At 28.8% G+C, this 14008-nt stretch overlaps 1 protein-coding gene across 2 annotated transcripts in view; it reads left to right on the plus strand.

Annotated features, from left to right (window-relative positions):
* Positions 1-14008, plus strand: part of CAH1 (carbonic anhydrase 1) — a 66061-nt gene extending 52053 nt beyond the window's left edge. For both annotated transcript variants that reach the window (XM_016060300.5, XM_016060301.4), the window contains exons 3-7: positions 181-299; positions 1463-1558; positions 4588-4702; positions 8647-8753; positions 11911-14008. In XM_016060300.5, coding sequence (XP_015915786.3) covers positions 181-299; positions 1463-1558; positions 4588-4702; positions 8647-8753; positions 11911-12042 — 569 coding nt within the window. In that variant the 3' untranslated portion in view covers positions 12043-14008. The remainder of the gene's footprint in view (positions 1-180; positions 300-1462; positions 1559-4587; positions 4703-8646; positions 8754-11910) is intronic.

A 14008-nucleotide genomic window follows, 5' to 3' on the forward strand; every position in this document is an offset into this window, starting at 1 on the left:
GAAGAAAAAAAATTTTTAAAAATTATATCAATTTTAGACTAATGAATACTATATTACTTACAGCTATGGTTAGTCTGACTCTGTTTGGTTATAAAGTTTGAAATCATGACCATAATTTGTTATTTTATAATTGTATTTTTTTAAACAAAATCCTTTTTATATTTATTTATTGTGTTGCAGAGCTTAGAGGGGGCCCCTTGGAGCATACCTATGAGTTGGTACAATTTCACTGTCATTGGGGTAATGACAGCCATTGCGGGTCTGAACATGTTGTTGACGGCAAATCATACGCTGGCGAGGTAACTTTATTGTTTATTTACAAATTGCTGATTACTTTACTTTTAAAACTAAAATTTCAGCACTAATTAATTATTTACTATAACTATTTAATTTTCTCCGTGATTGATTCATGAAAAAAAAGCCTATTTTTAAAAATAAAATTTGTTCTTGGACTGTGTATATTTTTCATTCTTTTAAAAAAAGACCTGAAATTAAATTGGAAGACTTGATACAGTTAAAAAATACGTCCAAATTCACAAATTTTTAGTAAAAGCCAAATGAAATTTAAAACGTCTATAGATTTTTTATTGTCCAGCTACCAGGAGAACTCCTTCAGTCTCGCGTGTTCGCGATTACTTTGCTAAGGAAGATAAGCCACTTACAACATTAAAGGAAGATAAGCCGCACAGTTAAGTTTTTCGATGGTTTGCGTTGGAAAAATCAAGTCATTTAATAGATTCTCCCACATTAGAAAAAGTTTCTCTCTTGTTTCTACTAGATCCTTTCAGTCGGGAGGAGTTTTCGTGATAGTTGATGAGTTCATAGTTTTTCCTTGCTCTATTTTCACACAAGAGAGGACTGATTTTACGTTCGTGACCAGTTCTGGTCCTAATTTCACTTACCTTGTTATTGTACAGCCTCTCCATTACATTGTACATCGTCTAAAATGTTCTTTAGATGAAAATGTAAATACAGTGTATATTTTTTACTGGAAATAACTGATTTGTAATTATTTTTGATTACCTCGCATCGATTTTCTAAAATTCACTCTTTAGTTGAATAACTTAACGTATTTCAGTAGCACATAACGCATAAGAACCAATTACGTGTAGAGAAGATATACTCTTATTGACACTGGCACCCTTACCATTTTGGAGACATTTTTGGCAGAAAAAAGCCTTACCTACCTTCCGAAGTTACGATTTTCTAGTTGCATTAGAAAGTGAGAAGCCCGAGTATTCACTATTATTTTGCTCTTCTATGAAAACGATACGTGATGAACCGTTTCGATTTAGACTTATGAATCAATCACTTTTTTTTGTTTTCGCATAATTTCATCCAAAGGGGACAGCAAAAAACGATCAAATTTGCTGCACACATTTTATGTGCATATGCTGCGAAGGTAATGTGTCTAGCACAAAAGAATAGTTTTAGAATAATGTTGTTGTATTCCTTTTTCCAGTTGCATTTCGTCCACTGGAACAAAGAATTGTTCACCTCATGCGCTGAAGCAATCGCTTCCCCTAAAGGATTGACTGTGATTGGTGTCTTTCTGGAGGTAAGTCATGCTTAACAAATTATGTTTTCAATAGTTAAGAGATTTCGCACTTTTACTTTAGCTTCCGTACGCTCACGTGCGTACAGATTGAAGCAACTGAGTATGTTCGTGTTTATTTTATATGGCTACGTATCTTTGAGTTATGTTGGTGTGGTTTATGCTGCTAAGACGAAGCTACAAGCTCGCTGTTTATAGCTGTTGAATGTTGTCTTCTGTTTAAGCCTACCTTCGAACTAAAAACATGGAATGCGAATGTAAAAAAATGTTTTGATGAAATTTCGAAATTAATCGTATGAACTTACAACCATTGATTAATTCAGTAAAAAAATATTTTTATTGGTTTTTGTTTTACATTATTTTTATCTAAATGCACTAGTTCCATAAGAAACTAGATATATTTTCGCTATTTCAAAATCATAAATTATATTTATTTTAACTATACAATTTAGTTAGAAGAAGTTAAATAATCAATAGAATAATATTTTTTTAAATAATAATAATAAGATGCACATTCTTTCTCACTAAATTCATCAAAATCTATTATCTACCAAATTTTTCTGATCACTAATCCGAAGTTTTACGTAGAATAGTCTACATTAACTTACGGATTTTTACAAAATCTCTTATTTTCATTTACGTAAGCTAGATATTTTTTCACGGACGCAAGTCTAGATATTTTTTCACGGTTTCAAGTAATTGCGCACTAGCAATTATCAATCGTTTGAAATCTTGCTTACGAAAGCTAACGTAAATTTGCGAAATCTACTAATTTCTGTGATTCAGTCACTAATATTCCGTTCTGTCTAGGTCTAAGTTTCTTTTGCATTATAATATATCTAATTAAGCTCGCAATTGTTTAAGTATAATGCTTAGTTTAGTAGAACTAATTTCAGCCAAAGATCTGATGTAATTTTGAATTCGTATTACTAAATCACTCGTTTATCCTTTCGTTTTACTCAGTTAAATTAATCGAAACTCATATGTAAATAGATAAAAAGGAAATTTTTTAAACAAATTATAGTGGAAAATATAAATACAAATAACTATATCCACCTAAATAACTTATATTTTTATGCTCTAACGAACTAAGTGTCAATCTTATAATTCAAAGCGGTGGCCGCAAATATTCTTTTTAATTAAAGTAGACTATATCTGAAATCACCAAATTGGACACAAAAACGAAATCGGGAAAAAATAATCTCTATTGTGTAGTCAATAGAGCGGTCTAATGTAAAGACCCCTCAATGTTAGTTTAACTTTTTTCTTATTTCGCCTATCTCGGTAAGTTTTTAATCGAATCGGGGAAAAACTTTGCATGCAATTAAGTACTTTCTATAGTTTTTTTTAATTCAAAAATAGGGAAACGGATGTTATGCATTTTAAAATATGACGGTGTGAATTTGTTCTGACAGTGATCGTGTACTCCCATTTGATCTGTTCAATTAACTAAACATTACTTCCTTCTCCTGGAATGAGATAAATTAATAAAACGACAAAAATATGCAAGCGTAAATATCAAATGTTTTTCTCCAGTCATCCATTAAACATTCATTCTAATGGGATATCGTGTCAAACTAATAATAGTTATATGTTGACGTTGCCTGCACCGTATGTGGCATTTATATTTTCAGGAGACATTGTTTTTTCTGTCTTTTTTTGTTTATTCATGTCAACAACATAAGCGTATATTTTCAAAATGAAAGTAGTTGAAATTTTTATATTGTTCATTATATTAAATCAGTGAACTTTGTTACTTTATTTTAATTTATTTAGTTTAATTTAATAAATTAAGTTTTAATTTAAATAATAAGCAATCAAATTTTAAACATTTTGAAGAAATTTATTTATATGCATATAGTTTTTTTTAATTTTTTACACCTACAAAGTTTAGACATTTTATGTCATTGCAAAGAATAAGAGTTTACATGAAACTACGAACTTTGCCGTTCAGATTATGATGCATCGCTAATCAACAACAAGAGTTTATCATCGATCCAAGTTCCGAATGACTAGAGTTCATAAATTTTAAATAGCCCTTTGTGTCTAATGCCAATAGTAATTATAAGTGTTTGTTAATTTGTACAAGTAAAATTTGTCATATCGTCAATCGAAAATTTGACAACTTTTTAAATGACTGAAATGTCCAAAATTCATTTGGAAACCTGAAAATTCATTCGTGAAACCTGAAAAGGAAATTAAGAAAATGATAGTCACTCGTTTTACAAGCAAACATAGAAAGAAATTGTCATTTTTGTCTGATGCTGTGTATTTCGCAGTACTAGGTAATAAATATAAATAAATTGCAACATAATTAATTTCCATCACCACCAACAGTTTGATTGTAAGAAAACTTGTCATTTTCACTTGATTTTTTATGGATATTAATTGATTAATCTACAGCCACAATATAATGAGTGACTCATATTCTAATTGACTTTCTTCTTTATCTCATCAAAATTGCTTTATTTCATTTCTCCATTCTTTGTATGTGTAGATGCAGAAAATTAACTAATTTAAGTGAATAAATTTGAGTTTTTGGCAGGGCCGTATACAGAAATGTATAATATTCTGTAAAATCTTAACTTAGTAAAATAGGTTGGTCAAAAAAAATTTTTTTCATTTAATCACTAGTTAATTCTATCTAGAAAAAGTGTGAATAAAACTTAATACCTTTAGTTTCTGAGAGAGATATTGTCCAAGGATTTAAAAAATGCATTTCAGAAAACTCTATTTTTCTTCTAGCAGGCTAAACCAAACTATGAAAAGTTTCTAAATTCTCTTTCCTGAAGTTTTGCTATGAGTTTAAAATTTTGAAAGAATGCTTGGTGCATATTGTACAATTAACTTAATAATTAAAAAAATATATATTATCCAAATTAAACACTTACTAATCCTATAATAGATTTCTTTGAATCAGCTACTGTCTTTTCATTTAGTACTTTATATCATTTTTCTCTTTTTTTTTTAAATAAAGAAAGTCCTTTAATTGTTTTAAACCTCTGTTTGATTATGTATTCTATTGATTGCAGGTTGGAGAGAAGAACTCAGAAATAGAAAAATTGTGTGAAACTATTCCAAATATTGCTCACAAGGATGAGAGGATCGATTTAGAATGTGATATAGATCCTGTAGCCATGTACCCTGGTAAGAACTAAAATATATCTATTTGCACATATATATACATATATGTTTAATATACCGATCTAAAAATAGGCAAGATATAATAAGTCACTGATTGGTCATTACTATTCAGGTGATGAAAAAGCAAACACGTTATAACGATCTGTTAAATCATTAGTGAGAAAGGTTGAATAAAAACATCAAAATCAGTTTGCTTGATGAAGACTGGAGGTGTTTATAATAAACTCCTATAAATACCTATATTTCTTCTGATGTTTTGATCTTTTTATCCTTGCTTTCTTTATTAGTGATTCCTTAGATTTTGATAACATTGTTTCTGTTTTTCCCCAGTGAAATAATAATTTGCGTTCCCTAAAGTGAGTTTTTTTTCACTTCATTTTTAAAAAGGATTTTAAAGAAAGTAAGGGTTATGGAACACTCTGTATGTTTCCATTATTTTTTTATCCCAGAATCAGACCATTTTTATTTAACCGTAATAATAAATATAAAACTATTCCATTGCTCATTTATTTATTTTATATACTTCTTATAACTTAAAATACAGGTAGATACCCCACATAGTGGATGTGTTAAGTTTGTTTATTTCCAAACTTGTACTTTTGATCCTAACTGGGTCTATAATAATGTATTGTGTAGTGTCGTGCATGAAAGATCTAACACTTTTTTCACTATATTTACCTCTCTTTCCCTTTGTGAAAAAAAATTTAAATCTTAATCATGAAGAACTCATTTTGACAGCTCACGTTATAAATTGATTACATTAATGTATACTTACCAGCAGTTCAGAAACGAAACATTATTATATGAATCATATGTAAAATTTTATTTTTAAATATTAACTATGTGTTTTAAAGGCAATTTTAAGCATAACAGCAACAATTCTATGTGTTTTTATTTTGACTAAAATGTGTGATGTGACATTTTTTACTCCTCCCATTTGTGCAATTTAAGTAACCACCTTCTTCCCTTCTAAGTGTGTTACAGCTGCGAAAGACAATGTAATTCTTTCTATTGAGAGAAACTGGAGTATTTCAGCATTTTAAGCTTCTCCAATAAAATTTGGTAATAGTGTATTGCTATTATATGTCAGTAGGTTGTCTCAATTATTTATAATTTTTTTTTATTTTAAGTTTAATTTATCAAATTATACTGTAATGTACACAATTATATTGGTGGTTCATCATAATTTGAAATTTTTCATACTGGTAATCTGTTTGTGATAGCTTGGAGATTGCGTCAGTTTTCACTGGACAATTAGAAGAAAGAAACATCATGGGATTTCCCTGCTCTTCACACTTCACCCCTCCATTACAATTCCTACAAAAACTCTCAACTTTTGTCTAACGAAAGTGATTTTAGTATGAAATCGGAATATAATTGCATGGGGAAAAAACAAAATTTGCTGAAACCATGGTAACTGAGAGAGTAAAAGTGCAAGTAACCTTGAAATGCCATTTCTATTTACGAGGAGTAAAATATATGCCAAGTGATAAACTCGAGAAATTAAATAGCAGGGGCCTGTGCTGCTAACACGAAGGACAGATATCATGCTGACCCGCCTACACATAGGTCATACCCGACTCACTCACCTTCATTTGCTGTTCGGAGATCCACCCCCTCAATGCAATGTTTGCGAGGTTTTACTTTCCATCCATCATATTTTAAGCAGTGCCTTTATTTTAACCAACATCATATCACCTATTTTGGTAGCTCCATTTTATGTATAAAAGACTTATTAGATGAAACCCATCATCCTAACACATTTGCATTTCTATGTGCCATTGGTATTTTAAATTGTATATAATTGTTTTATTGTATTGACAATTTTATCAAAATGTTATTAACTTTTGTAAGTTTTTACCCATGCAGTTTTACTAGTACTCACCATGTTATTGTATATTTTTGTACTTAATGAACATAAATGTAACCGATGCACTTTCTTAACTGGCTAGTGTTTGGAGCATCATCTCCTTTTTGAACCTTGTGCCATTAAACTATGCTTTCAATTCATTTCAATCAAGTAGCAGCAGATAGAAATGTGTGTTTGTTGAACTCTGAGAAATCAATCATTTATTTTCACCAAGTCTCAAAATTACTAACAAAGCTCAACAGATTATGTTATTAACAGGAAATGCTATAAAACAATTATTTCTGCCCCATCTCAGATCATTCCTGTGGTGTGATCATGGGATCACCACAATATTTACTCTTCCTACTGGGCTGTCTCCAACAGGAGCGCCCTCTTCATTGCCTTTGCAGGATCTCTAGGGCTCGACTCATAGCTCGTCTTTAGAGATTCTTGCAACCGCTAGGGAGGGGACGCTATCTTTTGGAGATAGACCAGTATTCCCCGTGGATCTCGAATAGTTGGTTGCTTTCTTAAGCAGCAGGATAATTTTTTGTTTTTTTCCCCCTGTGTGCTCTAGAGTTTAATAATTGATTTTTACCATAATAAGTTTTTCCTTATCTCCTAATTATTTGATGCATCAGGTAAATTCAGCAAGAAAACAATTATTATTCAAATGACTTAAATTAAATTACTATCTACTCCCTGGAGCACACAGGGAGGATCCAGCATGCACGTGGTGCAGTTAGGCTCTTGTGCATTGATGAGCCGCTTACTGAAATGAACATGTTTCTCAAAAACTGAAATGAAATAGAAATGTTAAATAAAATGCCTTCGTCTACAAAAATCTGTATTTTTCATTTGAATGGAGACATACAACTTCCAGCACAAGCAGATGGCGAATGATCTTCACCACATGGCCTTTCCATCAACCACATCCCCCGACTATTATAATAATTCCAAATAAAGTATATACTTGGCACTGATTAATTTTGCATTTAGACTGTTTATTGTTGCTGTAAATAGTTATTTGAAAAACATGTAGTTTTAGTTTTATGCATTACAAAGAGTCATCTGTTAGCACTTTTTGTAACTATGTTAGAAACTTGCTGAAAATAAATTTTCGAGGTTTTTTCAGAAGAACTTGACAAACCGTACATTTCTGGTTCCTTAAATTTTTATTTCCTTGATTTTTTTCTGAAATTATTGATCATTTTTTTGGGGATATCAGATTAATTAATCTAATTTATTAGCTCATTATTGGTCTGTTAACTTTAGTTAAGGATCTTAATATAATAATAATATAATAACCATAATTAATAAAATAAATCTCTTCACCTTTGAAATAATATCATTTACTAAGAAAAACATATCGTTTAATATTTTGCAACATGTTAACAATGAACTTTCCACTGATTATTTGATATTGGTGCTTATCACAACCATATATACACACTATAACAACTGTTACAGTGTTACTACACTATAACAATTATTTTATAAAAAAGAAATACTGAGCCTGTTTCATATATTTTTTGTGCTTTTAATTTGGCTATATGTACTGCTTGAAATACTTAAAATATGTTGAAATTGATGCAAAATAGTACAGCTCCTGTTCTATTTACGCACATCTGTAACAGAATATGTGTTACATTTTTAAACATAAATATTTTTGATATTATGTTGTTTTTTTTAAATTACTTTTATTAGTTCAAAACTTTGGGTCACCAGAAGTTTTTGATATCTCAGTCAATGCTATATACAAACAATATTTTTTTATCCATATTATATTCAAAATAAATGATAAAAGTGACTTTTATTTTGATTAATTTTTGTAACCGATCAGATAATAAATCCTCAAGTAACATTTTTAATTCTACCAATTCATAAGCCTTTCAAATTATAAGATTTGGTAAACGTTTTGAATGCTTTAAGTTTTAGATAAACACTAAATTAAAAAAAAAATATGTTAGTCAGTGCATCTGTCATGCTTCTTCCTCAACACAATGATTTTCATCTGAATTGAATAATATTCATGTTATCACACGTTTTATAAGAGTTCTATCATTCAATCAATGGCTCAATTTTTTTTTTATGATAGCTGATCCATCCTATTGGACATATGATGGTTCACTGACAACTCCTCCTTGTTATGAAAGTGTCACATGGATCATGTATAAAAACCCCATCACAGTTTCTGAAGAACAAGTAAGGAATTACATATTTTTCTTTTTCCTTATTTAAATATTTTATTCTTATATCTTATTATATTAATATATATCATTTGTTAATACTCTTGAATGAAATTAAGATTATGGATTCATTTCTGAGTTATCTCTAAGGAAACAAAACTTTTACTGCTGACAACTACAATACTATTTTGAAATTTTATGTTTTAATGAAATTTTATGTTTAATTTAAGTTTTTCATAATGAATATTTTTGTACCAATGCAAAAAAAAACAAAAAAATTATGCTACTATGTTATTTAAAAAAATGGTTTTATACAAAATTTGGATCTCAACTTGTAATTTAATTTGTAATTAATATCCTTTTTTAACATGTTTTTATTGGTATTGGTGAAAATTGATTTAGAAAAGAAAAGAAAAAACAACTAACAATGACTTTATAAGCTTACAACCTGTCTAAGTAGATTACTAAGGCAGCAGACTACTTACAACTTACACTGATTTTGCTGCAGTTTATTTCAGTGTAGCATTTTTATGTAATTGCATCAAAAACTTTGTTACTAAATTTCAAGTATTGAAAGATAATTTGAACTTTTACTCAAACTCTATATTTTCTGACCTTTGATCTATTTGTGATGTATCAATCCAACAGCATTCAATGTTGATGAATTGATCAATGTTGATCAATCCATACTCCATCAACCCAAATGGTTCTGTTTTCCCTTTTTTGTCTGTTTGAAAGTTTTCGTGTCCTTTTATTCCTTAGATTTGTAAGGCCTACCACTTTTCAGTGGGTCTGCATAATTTTCCTTCTTTTTTTTTCTTAGTAAATTTTCATTGTAAGATGAAATTAAGAATTCTAAATTTGCAAACAAATAATCAGTTGAACTTAGAGAACAATCCGCTAAATGTACAAAATTGATTGAAGTATCCCATTTGTTGTTTCTGCATTTTGAGCATTCTTGAATTATATTTATAAATTTAAAAAAATTTGATAAAATTTACTACTAAAAGTTTTACTTGGAGGAATTAGGGGTCACTTACTTTACTATTTTCGAACAGAAAACATATCTTACATGTTTTAAAAAATTGGAATTGATCGCTTTGTAGTGTTTATTTAAAATTATTTTAATCATATTTTTAATGAATTAAACACAAAATCCTCATCTAAGGGGGGGTTGCAAATTGATGTTTACTTACTTTGAAATATATTTATGAAAAATATTTTTTAATTTATATTTTATTTCCCATAATTTTTTTTAATAGACATTTTTTTATTGTTAAAGTTTTAATTTGCACAATAAATTTTTGAAGTTTTATGTTACTGCACAAAATTTAGTTGTTTTTTTATAATGTGGCATATTTATTATATTTATTTGTAGTTTTAAAATCTCAAAGTTAGTTTCATAGGTACTGTCCATTAACTGTAGAAAATATTAAGGCATTATATTTATCCAAGTGGATTTCTGGTTTTAAGAGTTTTCCCGTACTTTTAAATTATCTAATGAAGCGAGAGAAAAAAACATCAAAAATTTTTTTTAATTGCAAGATTTAAAAAAAACTCTTAACTTATTTAATAAACATTATTAGTAAATACAGTAACAACTTTTATTTCAAAGTTTGATTTTTTTTTCTTCTTATTTAAAAATAATGGAAATTATTAACAATTCAATTGGCACAAATTTTTGGAAGTGGGGGATTTTGAGACCATGCTAACTTTACAAGTATTTTGACACTGTGTATTTTCTCCTAAGTTATTGAAACTGTTTTCCTAATTATTTGATTAACGAGACATTGAAATTACCAACATTGAATCATTTCTTCAACTTGAGGGAACATTTTCTAATAATTTTTTCTAATTAAACTTTAGCGGGGACCATTCTCTAATTTGCATACCTAATACGATTTTCAAGTTTACTTTTTTAACTTGTTCGTTAAAACATCAACGAAAAGGACAGTTTTAAAAATCTGCTTTCTTTGAAAATGATTTACTAGGTTAAACTTTTGTTTAAATTTCTATATTTTTAGTAGGATTCTGTTTCTAAAGCGGTTCTATTTAATTGGATTTTTTTAATGTTTATGTAAGGAACACATGTAATGTAATTAAAAGAATGTTTATATACAGTGTGCCAAAACTTTGCTGAGGAACTTTTGATCTAATAATCTGATCTTCACATTCTAGGACTCAATCTTAATGGTTGAGGGGTGACCTCAAATATGCTAATTAGTGCAGACAATATTTTAAGTTCAAAAATCAGGCACTAAAATGTACTTTCTTTGAATAAACATATCCTTTTTTTGCGACAGATTTGGATTTCTAACCCCCCAAGTATAGGCGATAGCCGCAATCTGGGAAATATGGTCTAGTTTGGTCCGGAGAGCTATCCAAAGTTTGGAACCCTTAATATTAGTTTTACTTCTTGCGTATTTCGTCATATCTTGAAAACTTTTTAAGCAAACTGAAAATTTTTTGCATGAGTCGATGAAATTTCTTATTGTAAGGTATACAGTTTTTTTTTTTTTTTTTTTTTTGCGTAATTTTAATGCATCTAATTTTTATGGAAAAATGCAAAATATATGGTTGAATAGTTCCTGAGAAATTGATTTTTAAATATGAATTTTTTGTAAATCGATTTCTCAGAAAATATTCAACCAATTTCTCTCAAATTTTGTATTTTGCCACTAAGCAAGGTTCTTGATTATAGAACCAAAACTATAGTGTGTCCATTTCTCTACTACATTTGACCTTCATTGGTGCAATGTTTTGCTTTAGTCACTGTTAATATATTAGTTAAATTTTACTTTATTTAGGGAATAGTGACGCAGGTGATAAGAGACTGGCTCTCATCTCAGTATTTGTGTTTTTTTTATACATATATTCTATAAAATGAAAAGCTTAAAGTTTCTTTAAGGCAATTTTTATTAACCAATTTAAATTAGACAGTAACATACTTTCTGTAGTCAGTGGCATGACAGAAGGGCTGCTGTATGTTGGCAGACAATGTATCTCCTGATGAAGTGCTGTTTTGCTAACATACATATCTTTAAAATTCTTCATCTTTTCCTGATTCGTGCTTCAAACTTTCTAAATTGTTAAAAAAAACTAAATATCATAGCTGAATATTAAAAAAATAGTTTATTATATTTACAATTAATCCATGAATTTTTTTATTTCAGCTTGATTGTTTCCGCCACATGAAAAAAACATGCGTGGAACAAGAGTCTGAGAGTCCTGGATTTGTGGACAAAAATTATCGTCCACCTCAGCTCCTTAATGACAGGGAAATATGCGAATGCAGCTGCACTTAACCATTATATAGAATACAAATATATTATATATGTCTACACCTAAAAATGTTGTATGTTGATAGAGAATATTTTCGTACGTTCCTTATTAGATCCAAATGTTCAATTCTTCGGATCCTCATTTTTTATAAGCAGAATGTAGAAATTCATGTTTTCAGCCCTTTATACAACGAATAGTTGAGAGGTAAAGATAAACTTTCTCAACCTGATTCCTATTCTAGACAACAGGTTTTGGCAGTGTAAAGATAATAAGAATTTATTGTATAATCTTCGTACCAATAGATATACGTAAGTCCATTCTGGTAAGTGATTCATGATGTGTCATAATGTCATATGAGATGCATCAAGAAAGTTTATTTGAGAAAAACATTTCCTGTGCCTGAAATCAGTTTTTAGTAATTTTTACTTGATAAACTTATGGGGCTTGGATTCGAAAGTCGGTAGTTTAAAATTTAAGAATTTGAATTTTTATAAGGGAAAATAAACTAGTATTGTCATATTTGACACAGCAGTCCAGATTGGGCCAAGGCTTTCTGTTGAGAAGAATTCTCCAGGATTTTTTTTTTTCATCTTTACTGCTAATCTTTTGTTCCAATCATTCTAAATTTATATTCCTCAGAATCTAGTTAACATTATTTTGGCCTTCCTTTTTTTCGACTAATGAAGAGGTTTAATGCAAGTATTTTCTTTATTGTATCTTTCAACCTAATATAATGGGGTTAAAAAGGAATTTATACTTTATTAATACATTTTTTTTCTACTTCAAAATATATGCAATGCTTGGTCTGCGCTATGCTTGATTTTAAACATGGCTTAGTGTTGTTTTTCCTATGTATCTCTTTTTGGTCTGAATAATTTCACTAAGTTCCAAACTGGTTTGGTTCAATCAATTTTGATCCAATCAATTCCAAACTGTTTAAGTTTTATCTTATTGAATTTTTCAAGTTAATTTACTGTAAAATTCTTAACATTATAAACAATTTTTGTTAGCTCTTTTGCACTCAACACAATTTTAGATGTCGTTTTTTTAAATTTTTTCAAATTATTGAGAGGTATAGTTTTTAATTTTTGAATCCTAGCCCTTCATATCATCTTGTCCAAAAAACAATTTGCAAACTCATCTATTTGATATCTTCACTGATGAAACTTGTCGTCTACTGCAAGAATAGGATTGTTTGTTTACCCATGTTGCATTTTATGTCTGGTATTGTCTAATTTGTGTTTTGGATGCATGCATATGTGATCTCAAATTGTGTCTAAAAACTATGCAATATTAAATAAAAACTACGTATATAGAACTATGCAATATAAAAACCGTTAGACTTTTAAGAAAATTTTCATTACTATACAATATATTGTATAATCATATGCAAAAATATGATTTTTTTTTTAAAATTGTTTTTATGTGTATACAGGGTGCTTTAGGGGAGCAATATACTTAAAATAATTCAATATTTCATGATAATTTTAATTTAGTGCATCTGTTGTAAAGTATCATATAAATCTTGATATTGAACAGAAATATAGATGAACTTAACACCTTGTTAATGTTATTACAGTTTTAAACTATGATTTAGTTAAATATATCAATCTTTATGCAAATGTCTACCAGTGCACCATTTGATTTTTGATTTTCTGGATTGTTTGAAATGAACTACTCTTTCATCTTATAATAAGAATATACCAGTTTTATAATTTTTAGCTGTAAGTTATGTAATTTAGAAAAAGATTAATTAGTTAGGTGATTTAATTCATAGCGCAATTAAGACGGAACATGTAAATTTAAGGTTAATGTCATAGTTTTTAGAACTTTCTTAAATATTTTATAATTTAAGCAATATTGATTATTATCGAAGTAAAACACGTGTAGAAAAATAATAATTATACTCGAAGGTCTATTAAAAAATTTACATTTCTAGAAAGAAGGACAAATTGTTTTGAGTAAACGTGTTATAGATTAGAAAAAAAA

The sequence above is a fragment of the Parasteatoda tepidariorum genome, chromosome 3 (assembly GCF_982258835.1).
Source record: "Parasteatoda tepidariorum strain Cologne lab strain chromosome 3, Ptep-v5.0, whole genome shotgun sequence".
Classification (NCBI taxonomy): domain Eukaryota; kingdom Metazoa; phylum Arthropoda; class Arachnida; order Araneae; family Theridiidae; genus Parasteatoda; species Parasteatoda tepidariorum.